The sequence below is a fragment of the Rissa tridactyla genome, chromosome 3 (genome assembly GCF_028500815.1).
Source record: "Rissa tridactyla isolate bRisTri1 chromosome 3, bRisTri1.patW.cur.20221130, whole genome shotgun sequence".
Lineage (NCBI taxonomy): Eukaryota > Metazoa > Chordata > Aves > Charadriiformes > Laridae > Rissa > Rissa tridactyla.
In genome coordinates, this window is record NC_071468.1 from 15,545,602 (window position 1) to 15,561,872 (window position 16,271).

The 16,271-nt window shown below is 37.2% G+C and overlaps 1 protein-coding gene across 14 annotated transcripts in view; it reads left to right on the forward strand.

Annotated features, from left to right (window-relative positions):
* Positions 1-16,271, forward strand: part of CDC42BPA (CDC42 binding protein kinase alpha) — a 189,832-nt gene that overhangs the window by 150,185 nt on the left and 23,376 nt on the right. For 11 of the 14 annotated variants that reach the window (XM_054194340.1, XM_054194339.1, XM_054194341.1 and 8 more), the window contains 10 exons: positions 2,160-2,198; positions 5,306-5,425; positions 6,117-6,197; positions 8,254-8,359; positions 9,112-9,248; positions 9,880-10,019; positions 10,900-10,981; positions 12,167-12,383; positions 13,121-13,183; positions 14,116-14,709. In XM_054194340.1, coding sequence (XP_054050315.1) covers positions 2,160-2,198; positions 5,306-5,425; positions 6,117-6,197; positions 8,254-8,359; positions 9,112-9,248; positions 9,880-10,019; positions 10,900-10,981; positions 12,167-12,383; positions 13,121-13,183; positions 14,116-14,709 — 1,579 coding nt within the window. The remainder of the gene's footprint in view (positions 1-2,159; positions 2,199-5,305; positions 5,426-6,116; positions 6,198-8,253; positions 8,360-9,111; positions 9,249-9,879; positions 10,020-10,899; positions 10,982-12,166; positions 12,384-13,120; positions 13,184-14,115; positions 14,710-16,271) is intronic. The other 3 variants (XM_054194342.1, XM_054194344.1, XM_054194351.1) reach the window with 1 other exon arrangement.

Below are 16,271 nucleotides of genomic sequence, written 5' to 3' on the forward strand. Positions count from 1 at the left end.
AGCACTTTTTTCCTCAGTTGCTTTGGGCAAGAGTTAGGCACACAGGAGCTAATGTGTCTAACACCAGGGCAGATTTCTTTCTCATAGGGCAAAACTGCAAAGGAAGAGTGTTGACTGTTCAAATATAGGAATAGAGCATCTTGCAGGCAAATACAAGACTTGTTGAGTTACCTGTCTTTATTAGAAACAGAAGTAAAGCTGAAGTCTGTGTTAGTAGGTGAAAGGTGGTATAATTAAGTTGTGCTTAAAGTCGGTTCTGCATCTTTCATTTATTGGACAAATACTGGAGTTGTTCGTAGTGAGTTTCATAGTATATAGCCTCTGAATTATCAATATTAACAGTTATTTATGTTTTAGCTTGTTGAGTTGGTTCAATATCAATGTATTTGGCAGACTTAAATTAAAACAGGGCTATGAAAAAAAACCAACAAAACCCGCCCCACTGGATGTGACCTCCATTACCTTTCCAGTGTCTCTTTTTGGCAGTAGTTACCTTGAAGGGCAGTGTTTTCTTGCAATATTTCAAGTTAACCTGTGCTCCGTCAAACCTGAGAAGTGTGGGGGTTCTTTATATTAAGACCAAGGAAGAATTAGAAGTCCTCAGGTCAGACTAAGGCAGTGCTGCAGGAAAGTGCGTTTCAGGAAAGTATCTCCTGTAATCAAGAGCCAAAAGTAAATATTACTAGTGTCCCATAGTGTTTTTCCAGCTCCTGTGCTTCATTATGGAACGACAGAGAGAGTGTAAAATAATATACGGTTGCAGTTAGATAGCACTCTTTGCAAGATCTCTGGAGACTATTTAACATACAGATGTGTAAGCAGAACTGAGTTTGACCCACTGATTACACTTGGAGTTTACTAGGATGGCAGACACTTGTGTGTCTGCCATCAAAATAACGTAGTTGTTTATAGCACTCTGCGAATGACTGGAGTTAATTCTAATTGGTTCAATGAGGAAAATGGTAGCTTCGCAATTTCTTCTGGAGGGAACTAAAAATAGATGTCCTGCTGCCTCTGTAGCCTGCAGGAGCTGAGAAAAAAAAGCAGTAGCTCACTTAGACAAGTAGCAGTCACTGTTGGTTCCAGCTATCCCTCCTCAAATCCAAAGACACTTGGTCAGGTTGGCAGTACTGGCACCTAAATCCTCATACCTGCAAAAGCCCCCACGTTCAGAAACGATCCTTGTATCTCCTGTGCAGACAGGAGGGTGCTGAGGAGAGTAGAAATGGGTTTTGCTGTCCCTAGTTTCTGATTTTGATGGGGAGGGAAGTCACCACCGGCGATTAATATACTCGTTTCTAAATCTTTGCCGCTGTTCCTCCTGTGTGTTGAGGCTGTCTCTCAGTAACGTCATCTAGGTGTTAAGTCTCCTGTGTTCACTAGAAGTGTCTGATAATCGAAGTGTTGAGTCTTGGTTTTTTGCCAGGTGGATTTTTGTGTATCTCACTAGCTACTAGAAGCAATCAACTTGTTTTATTTAAAGGTGAATTTGTGATTATTTATAGAAATAAAATGTAATCCTGTTTTCCGTTGGCAAAATTTATTTTCCCTACTTGCTAGAAAATACTACTTTTCCCCTGTTTTCAACGCATTACGAATTAAAAATAGATTTCTTAAATCCTCCTGCAGTCTGTCCTCACATCCAGTCCTCATGGGCTTTGGTTAGACTAAACAAATCTGAACTTCGTAAATAACCACAGAATAAATCACGGTCTGAATTCTCAATATTAAACAGAATAATCCATAGCAGTGTGTGGTGAGAGCCCTGACTCCACCTGCACATTCATAATTAAGTTTGGAATCATTCTGTTTCTTAATGATACTTTAAATTAGACATATTGCGCCTCCAAGAGATTGCTTTATTCGTCTTGTTCCAAGTACAGAGATGCTAACTGCAAATTATTAGTGTAATGTAGTCTGCAGTTTCACTGCTATTGTCCAGTGTAAAACTACAGACTTTAAAATAATTGTTCCTTTTTTTTGGATGTTTTTTCCCCTCTTGTTGCCCCAGGCTATCTTGTTTTGAAAATACTTGTAAAAATGAACATGTTTGTGTGTGTCTAAAAACTACCTCTGGAGATTTAGAGCAACAAATTCTGAGCTGATGTATGTGTCACTGTTTGGTTTTGTAACATATTCTCCTCCTTTCTTTGTTAAAGCGCTCTCCTTCCTGTATTCCAGCTAACAAAGGCAGACGTGTAAGAGGCTGTCTTACTCTATGTGGCCCTTTATTTTTTGCCTGTTGTGTACATGCCTTTGTTTAATGTATGGATTGTGTATTTACCTCACTGCATGTCTCGTGCTGCTGCTACCGTTTGCTGCTGCTGCTGTGCTTTCTGTTGTTTTACAGCTGTGGGCTAAAAGCTTTTGGAGTATTTAATTTGGTAATCTTGTGAGCAGAATATCACAGTAACTGGAGAAGATGCTTTGGGTACTTTCTCATTTCAATATGAAAGTTCTTTGTGAAAGCTGATCAGGTAGATGGAGGTAGGGAAGACGAGCAAATGTCAAATGAAGGTCTGCTTGTTTCCTTGCCCTTAGCAGAGGGCATGTGTTGAGTTATGGGAATTGCCTATAGAAGGTAAAGTTTGGCATTTGTGAGGCATGTCATAGCAAATGATAGAAAATGTCACAGTACAGAGATAAATAAATGGGAAGTGGGGAATTGAGTAAACTGAGCGTCAAGAAGGGCAGGAAAAATTCATATGAGGAAGACAGAGTTGGATGTGTTGTAGTCTGTTAAGCTGGAAAGCTCTATAGTGTTTCAATAATCAAGGTGAATTTTTAAAAATGGTGTTATCAAAGCTTTGTCAGACTGAATTCATACCAGGTATGCTATGTCCATTTTAAACTCATACTGCCACTTTTGTTTCTTTTATATACCTATAATGATAGGAATAGGAAAGCATACAAAGCATTAGTATTGAATAATGCCCAACAGCTCTAATAATGAGCTTCCCTGTGCAGTTCAAAGCACACTGCTCAGTGTCTTAGGCAAGTTTACAGTAACTGCTCGTTTTTGTCGGCTGTGGCTGCAATTCATCTCTTCTCAAGATGTGTTTATACACTGGCCAGCTCCGGCTCAGACCTACACGGGTGACACCATGTAGACAACTAAGGACAGTCCTGTGGAAGATGACAAGGCTATTACAGTTTGGTAGGAAATACTGAAGTAAGCTTTTGATAATCCAGTCGATTAGTGTAAAACTAATTTTAATGTTGTTGATACGGTCCACATAAGCTTTTGGCCGTAGTTGACTTCAGTTGCTTTTGTACTTAGCTCTTCTCATTAAAGCAAGGAACCTGGAGGTTACTGCAGCAATACAGCTTAAGGCCCTGCTTCTGCAGTAAAGGTGATGGTTAAATTCCCTTCAAATTCTGTAATGGTAGATCAGCTTCTGTGTGTTTTGTGGGCTTTTTATGTTCAGAAGTAAAGTAAAAATACATTTGTTACTGGTTCAGCAGTTGTCTTCAACTACAAAGGCTTTGTAGCACATTCCAGAAAAGTTCCGTCATTCATATCATGCTTGTACTAAATTTTTTTTAAGAAACACCATGAAAATTTTTTTGGTATGCAGATGCTACTTTGAAAGGGAGGGCCTTTGGAGTATCTGGAAACATTTATGAAATGATAGATTAGATCTCCGTGTTTAACTTGCAGAAGAAAAGGAATGTCTGTTTCTTGCTATGAAAATTTTGCCTGTAGTTACTCATTTGGCTTATTTTTTAATAACACTTTTAAGAAGAAGGTGGAATTGATCAAGGTTTAAGTCTTTGAGTGGACTCCAAGTTATCACATGTTTAGACTCGATAAAAATAATAAGTTTAAAGCAATTGAAACAATGTTGTGTGTTTGGGGATTTACTACTTAAAGGCATCAATGTTCCTAATACTGGATAAAGCTTCCAATTATTATTTGCTTCTGATAATTTTGAGCACAAAATGTTTGCTGTACTGCTAATTTTTGCCTCAGTGCTTGAAACACATGATCTATGTGTAGAAAACAGGTGTATCCCAGTGTGAGATTTTCGCGTTTTCATTACAGAAGTACTTGCAGGCATCTTAATATGCCTAAGTTGGTTAAGCTGATGGGCGTTTTCCACCAGATAACTTTTTTTGAAGGCTATGATAAAACTGGAAGCCATCAAGCTTAACTCACTACTATTAAAAAAGAAAATAAAAAAAAAAAAGGGAAAAAGAAAAAACAGCAACTGCACCTGTTCACTACCATGACTGAGTTTCTGGAGAACAGGACTGTATATGCATGTATAAGATTGGCTTGGCAATATATTTCATTCCCAAAAAGTAGTAAAGCTTGTGGAATTCTTAGTATGATGTCAATGGCAAATAAGATAAAAAAGCACTGGAATGTTCAAATGCTTTCTGCAAACGTTGCTGCATATTTTAGCTTGTGTGCAAGCTAGGCAAATCCTGAGCAATGGGGGACTGATGATAGATAGCATCACTCCAGAAAAGCCAGGCATGCAGTGGAGCCTTCTGTAGGCTTTCAGTTTTATTATTAGTGGACAAAAGCATCCTCATCTTGCTGTAATTCTTTTTTAAAAAATATAAATTTACATAGAAAACTTTGATGTGGAGATGTCTTGTTTTCAAGGAAGAATCCTGCATTCTCTGATTTTTCAGCTGCACTGACAAAAGATGACTTGTTATCCAAGATTGTACCTATATGCCTTGTTGTTCAGTGTAGTTGTGTTTGGCTTAGTTTCATTGTATATCAAGGACTAGGAAAATACTCCCCAGAAGAAACTCTATTCCTGGTAAGGGTGTATTTATAGTTCAAATGGAGTACAAAAACCCCCTCAATTCCCTGTAAATATAACTAACTAACCTCAGGAAATACGTTGTTTGCTCTGCCTTTTCTCCTTATTTTCTCCTAAATATATTTGCAGTGATTTAGCTGGGCTACATGGGAATTCGCTTCTAACAAATCTCTACTGACAGTGGACAAAACCCGGTAGTGTTTAGAAAATGTTCACCCTTTAAAAATGCTGAATTACAAGTCTCTTCCAAGTGTTTATCAGGCCCCTGAACTAGCAGCTCTTATGCATGTGCTCTCCTCTCAGCAGAAGCCTTGGCGTGTTCATGTTCAATAACTTTCATTGCATTTTTGTACATTAATTAGGAAGTTGCTTAAAATGGAATTTTTATCCTCTCAGTTCTCTCTTAGGAATTCTACTGCTCCCATATCTTATTTTGGTAAGAGTTAAGAATTCTTTTTTAATGATGTCTGTGATTTATTTTTTTTTTGGTTGTTTTTTTTTTTTCTCTTGAATTGTTCTCCTAGATTGATTCAGTTGAGAATTTTACATTGTCTAATACTCCATCACGGGATGAAGATAGCAAGTCTCACCTCCATTCAAGATCAAGGTCTCCTTCTACAGCTAGTGAGATTGAACCAATCGAGGTACTTCAGTGTTGACAAATTTTTGTCTTTTCTATTTAGGAGTAACAGTTTCACTCATAAAAATTCCTATTGCAAATCCTTTTGTTTAGAATGAAGCTCACTCTGCAGTGAGACTATTTAGGACCTTGTAATAACCTTCTGCACTAGTGGTGAGCAGTATTTTGGGGAATGTTGCATTTCCTTTCACATATGGTTAACTGATTAGGAATGGGAACTATGTTGAATCAATTATTAGATACAGTCTCTCTTCATAATGTATCTTCAGTCATGAATATTTAAGAAATGTTGTCACAAAGTTAAAGGTATACTCTAGTTTGTAAGAGACACTTTAGAGTCGTGCTTAAAGTCTGGTCAATACAAAATATTAGCCAGGCTCTGAAACTATAATAATATAACCCTTTTCCCTGTTAAAAAAATTATTTCTTGATTATTTTACACTAGAAATGATTCAATCAAATGTTTAAGATAATACAAAATTATTTTTGACATTTAGAAGAAGAATCGTACACATCACTCTGCTGAGAAATAGGGTTTGGTTTTCTGAGTCCTTTTCTACCTTGATCAGTTTGGTTTCATTGCTTGTAATTTTGGGGATGGGGTGGGTAGGACGTTGTAGTCTTTTTACTTTATTCAAGCTATCTTTGATAGTGTGTATTTGATGTCTTATTGATCCTTTGGGAACTATGTTCAGGTTACAGATCATCCTCCCCGTTCAATTCACACACCAACCATGAGGACAGCATATATTGGATCGGGACTCTCTGCACCAAAGGTATTCAGTCAAGCATTCACACTTTTTATATAGCAAGGGGCAAAATATCATTCCTGGGCATCAGTTTCAGGAGAACTGCTTATCACAGTAATCTTACCAGAACTGCCTGGAAGGGTTGTTTGTATGCAAGCTGGTTGCATTCTGAAATTTAAAACCCTTCGTTCTTAAATTATGTGGTGAGATGAGGCATTCCACTGTAGCAGTACACAGGCATTTGATTATAGGAAAAACAGTAGTTTGGACATTAGAAAGAGGTAAATTAACCAGAACATGAAGAAAGGAAAAGAGACTTACTAGAAAGAGAGTGTTTTCCGGCGTGTGTCTGACCAACCTGCATCTATCCCCTGCGTGCAATACGTCTGTGTGCTAATTAGATGTTTATTTTTGAGAAAAGGCAAAGAGTAAGCCTAAAACGAAACTGTAGATTTGTAGTTTTATAAGTAATGTAGAGTGAGCACTACAACCAGCATGGGGCTAGGAGAGGGAATTCCAGTTTTTGTGTCTTCTGGCTTTTTACTTGCATAAATACTGATTTTACATCAGTTGTTGAAATTATTTTGCTGTTGGCTAAATAAGTCAGTGAGTGTATTGTGTATATTCAAGCAAATGAGGAATAAAATGCAAGTTAACCAAGGAAAAAAATGTCTCGTATAAGTATCAGAAGTGCCTCAATGGCTTAGGAATCTTCTGTATGTTTAAAAAAGTTACATTTTTTCTGCAACTAATCAATGAAGGAAGTGAGTCTTTCTAATAGATCTGTTTCTCTCCTTTGATAAATTGCAAAATAGCAAAAAACTTGATTTGTGTAAAGGAAAGCTAAAAATTTTGAGCAGACAGTGTTCTGCTGACAACATCTTAGTAGATCAATTAAAAAACTGTAAATGCACTTGGAATCACGTGAAACATTTTACTGGGCACATAATTTCATTTTTGCAAATATTTTGCTCAGTAAGTAATGATTGGCTTTCTAATTTATTATGTTCCCTAAAGAACCTTCTTACTTTATGATTGCATCAGTTTTTAAAGCTAAGTATTGTTTCCCTACAAGTTTCAAAACACGACGTCCATCTGTAGACAGAAAGCTTCCATTGTAACAGTAAAAATGTCATTAAATATGGATGAAGTTTGAGCCCTTAGGTGTGATATCTTATGCTGTGAAAAACAGGAAAGTGAGTAAAATTTTAATATACCTACTCATTAAAGTAGTCTGCAAAATTGTCTTATTTCAGATCATGCACACTATCCACGTTGTTTGGACAGTCTTTGTGTTCACCCTGTGCTGTATCCTTTCACCACCTACCAGTTGTTACTTCACTGGGAGTTTTTTAGAAAAGCCAAGCAGCTTCCTGGATTTTACATAAGGCCTTTTATGAATCATACTACCACATTATGTAGTCATTTAGCCTTGATGTCATAGCATCAGCACTGCCATCCTTGAGGGGAGGGAGAGAGAGAATTAAAACACTTAATCGTGTACTCTGTGTTTGCAAGAACTAACAAGAAGAGAAGCCCTTTCAAAATCAACGTTATCTATACTCTTGCTTTTAAATTGGGTTTTCTGAAATTGCCTGTGCCTGACATCATAAAACTGAATTGTGTCATGCTTCCTGGCATAAAAATTAGAATTTTGAAGAAGTCTGATATTTTGCTTTGAACTAAGGCAACACTGCTTACAGAGAGGCATTGAATTTGCAGCTTAAAAAATACTATGGTGGGTTGACCTTGGCTGGCCGCCAGGTGCCTACCAAGCACATATATACACACCTTCAACTTCCAGAGTGTAATGGAATAATTTTGGCAACTTTCCTATCTGCAATGGAAGCAAAGTCATGTTCTGAGACAAGGTTTGGTTTCCATGGTTTCGTTTACAGAGGATGGTTTTAATTATCAATAACAAGCATTGATAAGGAGTTTTTTTCAGACCATGTGTTAGGACCTCAGATCTCATTTCAGCAAAAATAAATAAGCTACCTTATGTGCTCTTATGTGCGTGAAAAAAATAACTGTTCTTCAGAAGTCTTACAGGTATTAACGTTCTTGTCTGCTTGTCTCACAGCCTAAAGCCCACCAGTTTGTAGTGAAATCGTTTAATACACCGACAAAATGCAATCAGTGCACATCTCTGATGGTTGGTTTAATACGACAGGGCTGTACTTGTGAAGGTAAGCACTTGTGAAAGCAGGAAGGGTGAACTGAAGTTCTTATAGATGCAAATTGTACAGTAAAGGTTGTGGAGTGACAATGCAGGAGTCTTCTATTTGTATTTTGAATAACAGAATATATTCTCATGCTTCAGTCTTTGAACAGTAGAAGCCAAACACTCTGAACATCTCATGTAACAGATTACCTGGGGACATACTTCTTCTAGTTGGTGGTAGAAGAGCTTCGTTCAGTTTACTTAGAATAGCAAGTAGGGCCACAGTCATTGATCAAGTATGCTGACAACAGCTTCGTGTTCTGACTTAGGGCAAAATGAAAGACAGGTTTGCCATTCACTACCAATTTTGCTTCTTTCCAGGACTAATTTATTCTATGTTTATATGTACACAGAGTGACACTCATTTAGATGAGCTTCCAGCTTTTTGTTTGCTAGTAGAGTTGGGCCTAGAGGAAATCATAGAGATTATCTCAGTATGAGCTTCTGATTAGGCTCTTTCTTACCTGTATGAAACCAGACTTTGTATCCATACACCTCTGAAAATGAGCAAATCAGAATTTAAAGCAGATAAAAGCATCAACTGCTGCTGTGCACAGATGGACGTTTCTGTTTCAGTGTAGCAAAGTTCAGTGAAACTATTCAGTTGTCAGTTAATAAAGAAGAGAGGATTCCTTTATAAATGTCATCATTATCATAGCTTTTGCATTGCACAAGAAATAACCATCAAATCTTTTTGTTTCTTCTCCTTCTCACAAGTATGTGGATTCTCTTGCCACGTGACCTGTGCAGACAAAGCTCCTGCAGTATGTCCAATCCCTCCCGAACAAACTAAGGGACCTTTGGGAATAGATCCACAGAAAGGCATAGGAACAGCTTATGAAGGACATGTCCGAGTAAGTATCAGGTAGCTGCATTTGGGGCACTTACACTAAATGTGTTGTTTTCTGGAGATGTAATTAAACTCTAATTGGGGTGTTGGGGGGTGGTGGGTTCAATTATACCTTAAGGTGTCAGTTTGCAAACTAAGACCTAAATTTTCACAAAGCAACTCAGCATTTTCAACGGTACTTCTCTCTCCATCTCTGTTGGCCATTGTGCTTTGAGTTGGTCTTGAATAGTCCATCTCTTGAGATCAGTCTTTCTGTTGATGTACTGTCTAGGGTCGTTGGTATGGATACTAGTATGTAAATACTAAAAAAATTACTCGACATAGTTTTGGCCATATTCCTGTTGATCAGCTAGAGATGGGTTTCTTTCTCTATATTTATTAATATAGCTTTGAATGAGTTTGTGAAATAAGAAGGAAGAATCTGTGGTGCTATGAAATTTTTAAATAATATATCGTGGTGTCTGTGCAGCTGTGTTTGATGCTCTCACTGCACCTGTGCTATTGCTTCTATTGCTTAATGTTATCACTGAATAAAAGCTTGTCAACTAGATGAGAGAACTGATTCTGGTACTTTCTGTTTGATTTTTGGTTGCATGCAAACTTACAGAGAGTTGATGAGATTTTATCTTCTAAAGGTACCAAAACCAGCTGGAGTGAAGAAAGGTTGGCAGAGAGCGCTGGCAGTCATCTGTGATTTTAAACTCTTCCTCTATGATGTAGCAGAAGGAAAAGCTTCCCAGCCCAGCGTGGTAGTGAGTCAGGTCATAGACATGAGGTAAGCTGTTTGGTGCTGAGTGGGAGCTTTTCAGAGGCACTGGGAGGCTTTTTCTGCTTTTCCTTTTTGTGAAATCAGTAAGCAAAATCCAGAGCTTTTATGAAACACTGTAATCCATGTTGAGAGCCTCTAATTTTCCGGAGAAGAGCAGTATTTGCAGTTAGCCTGAACTCCACTTGTGTGTTCCTATGCGGCAATTTAAACTCCCGTTACTATATCATGTGCCAAAATGCATCTGTTCAGCTGTGTTCAGCTGAAACGAATGAAGAAGAAAAATACGTTCTTTTGGGGTTGAATTGAATTTTAAAAGACAGCTAAAGCTTTGTTATAGGATAAATAAAACTAATACAATTTTTGATTCAGAAGGGGTAAATAGTTTGTTCCCACTGTCTTCAGTATTACTGAAATACTGCCAGTTTCACTGAAGGTTGAGGACATGTAAGATACCAACTAAGTAAAGCTCGTCTCTGAACGAGGTTACTTTATCCATGAAGTTTCAAACAGCTGTAGCTTATAGCTTCTAGCAGGTTTGGATTTTCATGAAAGAAGTTGGAGAGGTGTTCTTGGTCCAGGCTTATTTTTTAAGTTTGATTATGTTTTGTTTTGTTTTTTAAAAAAAGGTTTTCATTTAAACATACAAAAATAGATACTCTGAATAGATTTATCTCCATCAACATTTATTGGGAATTAGTTATGCAGCATTGTATTTGTGAGTTTCATCTGCAGATAAAGAGGAAAGAATAATTTTAAAAATTAGGTCTCAGTACTGTCTTGTTGTATCCTTCACAAAACAAGGCTATTGGTACTATGGAAATATAAAACCAACCATACAGTTTTTACTCTTTAACTCTTTTCCAATTATGTTTGTGGTCTCCATAAGGGATGAAGAATTCTCAGTGAGTTCTGTCTTGGCCTCAGATGTCATCCATGCAAATCGAAAAGATATCCCCTGTATCTTTAGGGTAAGTATTATGTCTTGACCCTAGTAACCCAGAAGTACAGGTTTTCACAGTGTGATGTACGGCGTGCATTCACTGACAGCTTGCTAGTATTTTATTTCCTTTGCAAGTTCTGGCCATGTGGTATCCATGGCAGCAGCAGCAATGCGTAAGGATCTGCACATATATCATTTTTGTGGTAAAAATAGCACTGGCACATTTAGAAAAGTTCTCGTCTCTTTACATGGGTTTTGGGTTTTTAGCCTTCACAGTAAGACGTGATTTCTTCAACCTTCTGTTAGTCATTTGGAATTCTTCTGTTCTTCATAACCTTCTACATTTTCATTTCCTAAAATTGCCTTCTGCTTTACAATTTAATTTGTTGTGGTATTTCTGACGCCCTTATTTTATGTATTTTCTTTGTATACAAGCGTTGGATCCCTGAAAACTCCTATTCATCAGATAGTATAGAAATCTAGTGTAAAATCCTCCTCAAAATTTATGTCTGTTCTGTTATCTGATATCATCATTGGCCATCATTGGCTTTTTCTAATATTCTTCTTATTTTTACTAGATATTTTATTGAAGCTTTGAACCTCAATTAAGTATCTTTGGTGTCTTATTAATTCCCCTATCATTTCTTTACTATACCATTGTATTTCACTCCTTGTTTTTCTGGCTTTCAGACTGTTCATCACTCTGCATGCTAAGAGGAGATAAACCTACAAAAGGGGCTTTCATTGTCATCTGTAGTAGCTCTACCAAATACATGAAAAGGATCATAGATAATTCTTCAATAAAGACTATTCCTATTGCATGAGATTATTAATGAAAACTATTGGTCTTAATAAAAAAACAACAGAATACTTTGTAAGAAATGCTTTTCATTATAAAATTGCTGTGAGAAACAGGTGACTGACTACCTTATTAAGGGCAGACATTTCCAAATTATAGAATAAATACAAATGCATTTAGAATAAAGCCAAAGTTTTCTCTGTTCATCACTGAGTTATTCACATATACAGGTTTTTCTGATGTGGGTTCTTGATTGAGATAGTGTTTTCTATTAACTAAGGCTAAGTTTTTGCATTCTTAGTTCAGACAACTAATTAAAAGGACACTTATAGGCACCTGATATCCCTGTAAAAATTATCATGATTAAATTTTGTATTGCTTATGACTTAAAATATGTATTTTAAAATTTTCCAGGTCACAGCTTCCCAGCTCTCTGCATCCAGTAATAAGTGTTCAATCCTGATTCTAGCAGACGGTGAGAATGAAAAAAGCAAGTGGGTAGGAGTGCTGAACGAATTGCATAGGATCTTGAAGAAGAACAAACTCAAAGACCGCTCAGTCTATGTGCCCAAAGAAGCTTATGACAGCACCTTACCCCTCATTAAAACAACACAGTCAGCAGCAATCATAGGTATGAAATGAATAAGAAGATAACTCTAAGAAAAATGGGTATCCTAAAAGCATGCTTTTTTTTGCAAAATCATGTTAAGTGGCATTATCTACTGAATAGAGAGTAATATATTGGGTTTTTATCCCATATGGAAATGTGTATGGGTTTGAGAAGTGCGGTTCACCACCCAGTACTTTCTTCAGATCTTTAAGAATATTCTGCCTATTCACACGTATGCATAATTATGAATAATTTTGACTGAGAACTGGACATTACTCTTTTGTTATTCTGTAAAAATAATTCCTTAACTGGGCAAAATTAGCTCTATAGAATACATGTAAATCACTGACTTTACAAAATCTGGTTGTGGGACCAGAGAGAAAAGGTAAAAGCAGAGAATTAATATAATTATTTTAAATGCTACTCCATAAGATATGTTAAACTTGGATTATTTAAATTATTTAAATGTGGTATTATAGTTATTCCAAAGTCGCTAGTACACTTAAGTGCTCTGAATGGTTTGTTAAAAATTATGTTTCTTGATTTTATTTCTACTAACATTAGAAAAAACTTACTTTTTCAGAAATTTGAAAGATCAGGTTACCAATATTTTTTGTCACATGAATATGTTGGGTTTGTCTTTATGTTTGTTTATTTCAAGATATTAAAAAACTGTTTCCGTTAATCAGAATTATCACTATTGAAGAAGTATTTCCAAAGAAAAATAACTCACTTTTTTTTTTTCCTTAATATCGTAGACCATGAAAGAATAGCTTTGGGGAATGAAGAAGGGTTATTTGTTGTGCATGTCACCAAAGACGGTAAGAGGTTAGGAACTGGTAATAATTTCCCAAATAGTAAATAGTCAGAAAGTGACTTTGTAACCTTTTTTTCTTGTTCAGTATCCTCTGGTTTCATTTTTCTCACTTTACTACATTATCAGCTGGACAACCCCATGTGAGAGCTGATAATCAAGAAGGTGTTCTGTGTGCTTTCTGTTTTGGGTATCCTTTCCAGTAACAAAGAGCTAGCATCTGGAATGCAGCTGTGAAGGTTTTGTTCCCTTGTTTGAAGCAGGCTCAATACTGAATTTAGACCGGGTTGCTCTGGACTTTGTCAGTCAGGTCTTGAAAATCCCCAAGGATGGAGGTTCCACAGTCTCTCTGGGCTGCCTGTTGCAAAGTGTAATTATTCTCACAATTTAACATTTTCTTTGTATATCCACTTGGAACCTCCTCTGTTTCAATTTGTTACCAGTGAATCCGCTTCTCCTGCTGTGCACCTCACTAAGGAGCCTGGCTCAATCTTTTCTGTAACCTCCTTCTTGGTATTGAAAATGAAAACTTATGTTCAGTATTGTAAAGAGACGTAATGACAGATACCCAAGCTACTTCAACAAGCAACATGTTTAATTGTATGTTTTAGTTATTCAAGGGTTTTCCTTTATTCAGTAGTTCCGTGGTTGTAATCTGTTTTTTGAAATGAATGCCGAAATAATACAGCAGTTGTTACTGCATCGGATCTGCTCCTCCCTTTTTCTGATGAGGAAAAGCCAAAGGTCTATCCAGCATTGCCACATCTGGTATTATTAAAATACAAGTTTTGATCCTGTGCTTTTTAGTATTGCAGGGAAGCAACAAAAGGGATTTCTTGAGCTTACTTCGTAGTTTATTTTTACAAATACATATATTTTAATCACTTCACACTTCAACATTATTTACTTGGATTTGGGGGGTTTTGTTTTCTTTTTTAGAGATTATCCGTGTTGGTGACAACAAGAAGGTTCATCAAATTGAGCTTATCCCAAATGAACAGCTCATTGCAGTAATCTCAGGACGAAACCGTCATGTGCGGCTTTTCCCTATGGCTGCCCTGGATGGAAGGGAGACTGAGTTTTATAAGCTGGCAGAGACAAAAGGCTGTCAGTCAATAGTTTCTGGACATGTGCGCCACGGAGCTCTTACATGCCTGTGTGTAGCTATGAAAAGGCAGGTCCTCTGTTATGAACTAAATCAGAGTAAGACACGTCACAAAAAGATCAAGGAGATCCAAGTCCAGGGAAATGTCCAGTGGATGTCAATCTTCAGTGACCGTCTTTGTGTGGGCTACCAGTCAGGTTTCTTAAAATACCCACTTCACGGAGAAGGCAGCCCGTACAGTCTGCTCCATCCAGATGACCACACGCTATCATTTGTCGCACAGCAGCCAACTGATGCCATCTGTGCAGTCGAAATCTCAAGTAAAGAATACCTGCTGTGTTTTAGCAGCGTAGGGGTTTACGTTGACTGCCAGGGCCGAAGATCTAGACAACAAGAATTGATGTGGCCCGCAACTCCATCTTCTTGCTGTAAGTTGCCGTGTGTGTCAGTGTACTTGCTATTATACATTGAAGTGATCGCTGCTTGTATTAATATGCACAGGAAGGGAAGGTAACGTGACAGGTAAATGATCCCATTTATGCTAGGTTTGACAGCTCTGTCACTGACCTATACTGGTGTAGCACAAAGAGGAATCATGGGTCAGGATTTCTGACTCTGATATCCAATTTCTAAACGCATGAGAAGGTCTCTAAAACAGCCGAAAGCCTCAGGTCCTGCAGAGGCTGATGGGATCTTTGTGCATTCGCTACCACTGATACTGGACTGTTGTTATTTGAAGTCTTAAAATTCGATTGTGCTTTGACTCAGCATTTTGATTCAAGCTTTCTTATGTTCAGAGTCATCAGGATCTGGTAGTTTGACTTGCTTTTCTCCAATGGTGTTTATTCCTACTTCCTGTTTTTTTTTCCTTTTCTTTCCTTACTCCTTCATTCTCTCTTCCTCTGCAGTTTTTGTTGACAGTCTTCTCATTCATCTCCTCTCTTTGCTTTTTTAAAACATCAGTTTTTAACTGTCCCCCCTCTGTCTCCCACTTCCCTTCCAAAATACAGTGTATGGCAGGCAGTATAGAAAATAAATTTTATAACCTTAAGGAAAAAATACTATAATTTCTCAAGGTTTCAGTTTTCAGCAAGAACTGTGTTAAATATTTATTGTGCATTTTTTCAAAGCTGGGGCTTTATCTTTTTGACAGTTGGAGAGAAAAAAGAACCTGCAATGCCTATCTTTTTTTAATGTCTTTCTGAATGGAGATAGAGATTAGGTATATTTTTCCTCAGAGTATATGTGAATGAGTGCAGTCTTATGTTGGTTTTTAACATAGTCTGCCTTCTTGCCTCACTGTGACAGCACTGCAGTCACACTGCGGAGCGGAAGGGGCTTCTCTCAAACTCACTTGTGAAGCCCCTTCAAATGTGGAAGGAGCACCTTTTACAGGCCATGTCTCTTTTCTGGTTTTCAAGTAAGAAGTGTGATTATTACACTGGACTCAGAGAATGAATGAATCAAAAGATTTTGTGATAGACTGAAAAACAGGTATTTTCACATGTAGTTCATCTATACTGGTCATTGACAGTTGTGAAAGTTTCTCGATTGCCTTAAATGAAGTGACTTGACGTTACTCCAATTCAGAATGGACATATATTTTATAGCAAAAACTGTTACATTTAAACACAAATCGGATGCTCTTGTTAGTCTTGGCAGACGATGGCAGTCTTGTTGCCAACATGGAAATACTGAGTTCTCCTTTAGAAGTGGTCCCAGTGTAACAAATTTCATGCTGGGGAAATGCACCAGATGAGTAGCACAAGAATTCTCTTTACAATCCAGAAAATAAGAAAAGAGAATTAAAGCTAGAAGGAAACATGCATGAAGATGTTTGCCTGGTTCATGGTGCTTAGTTCCAACTGATGTTCATTTAGTACATAGTCCAAAGACTAAAAGCTCAGTTCATTCAAATGACAGTTATTAAATAACAACAATATATTTTCCTACCATGTCATTTACAAAAGACGAGCTCTTAAAAATAGGG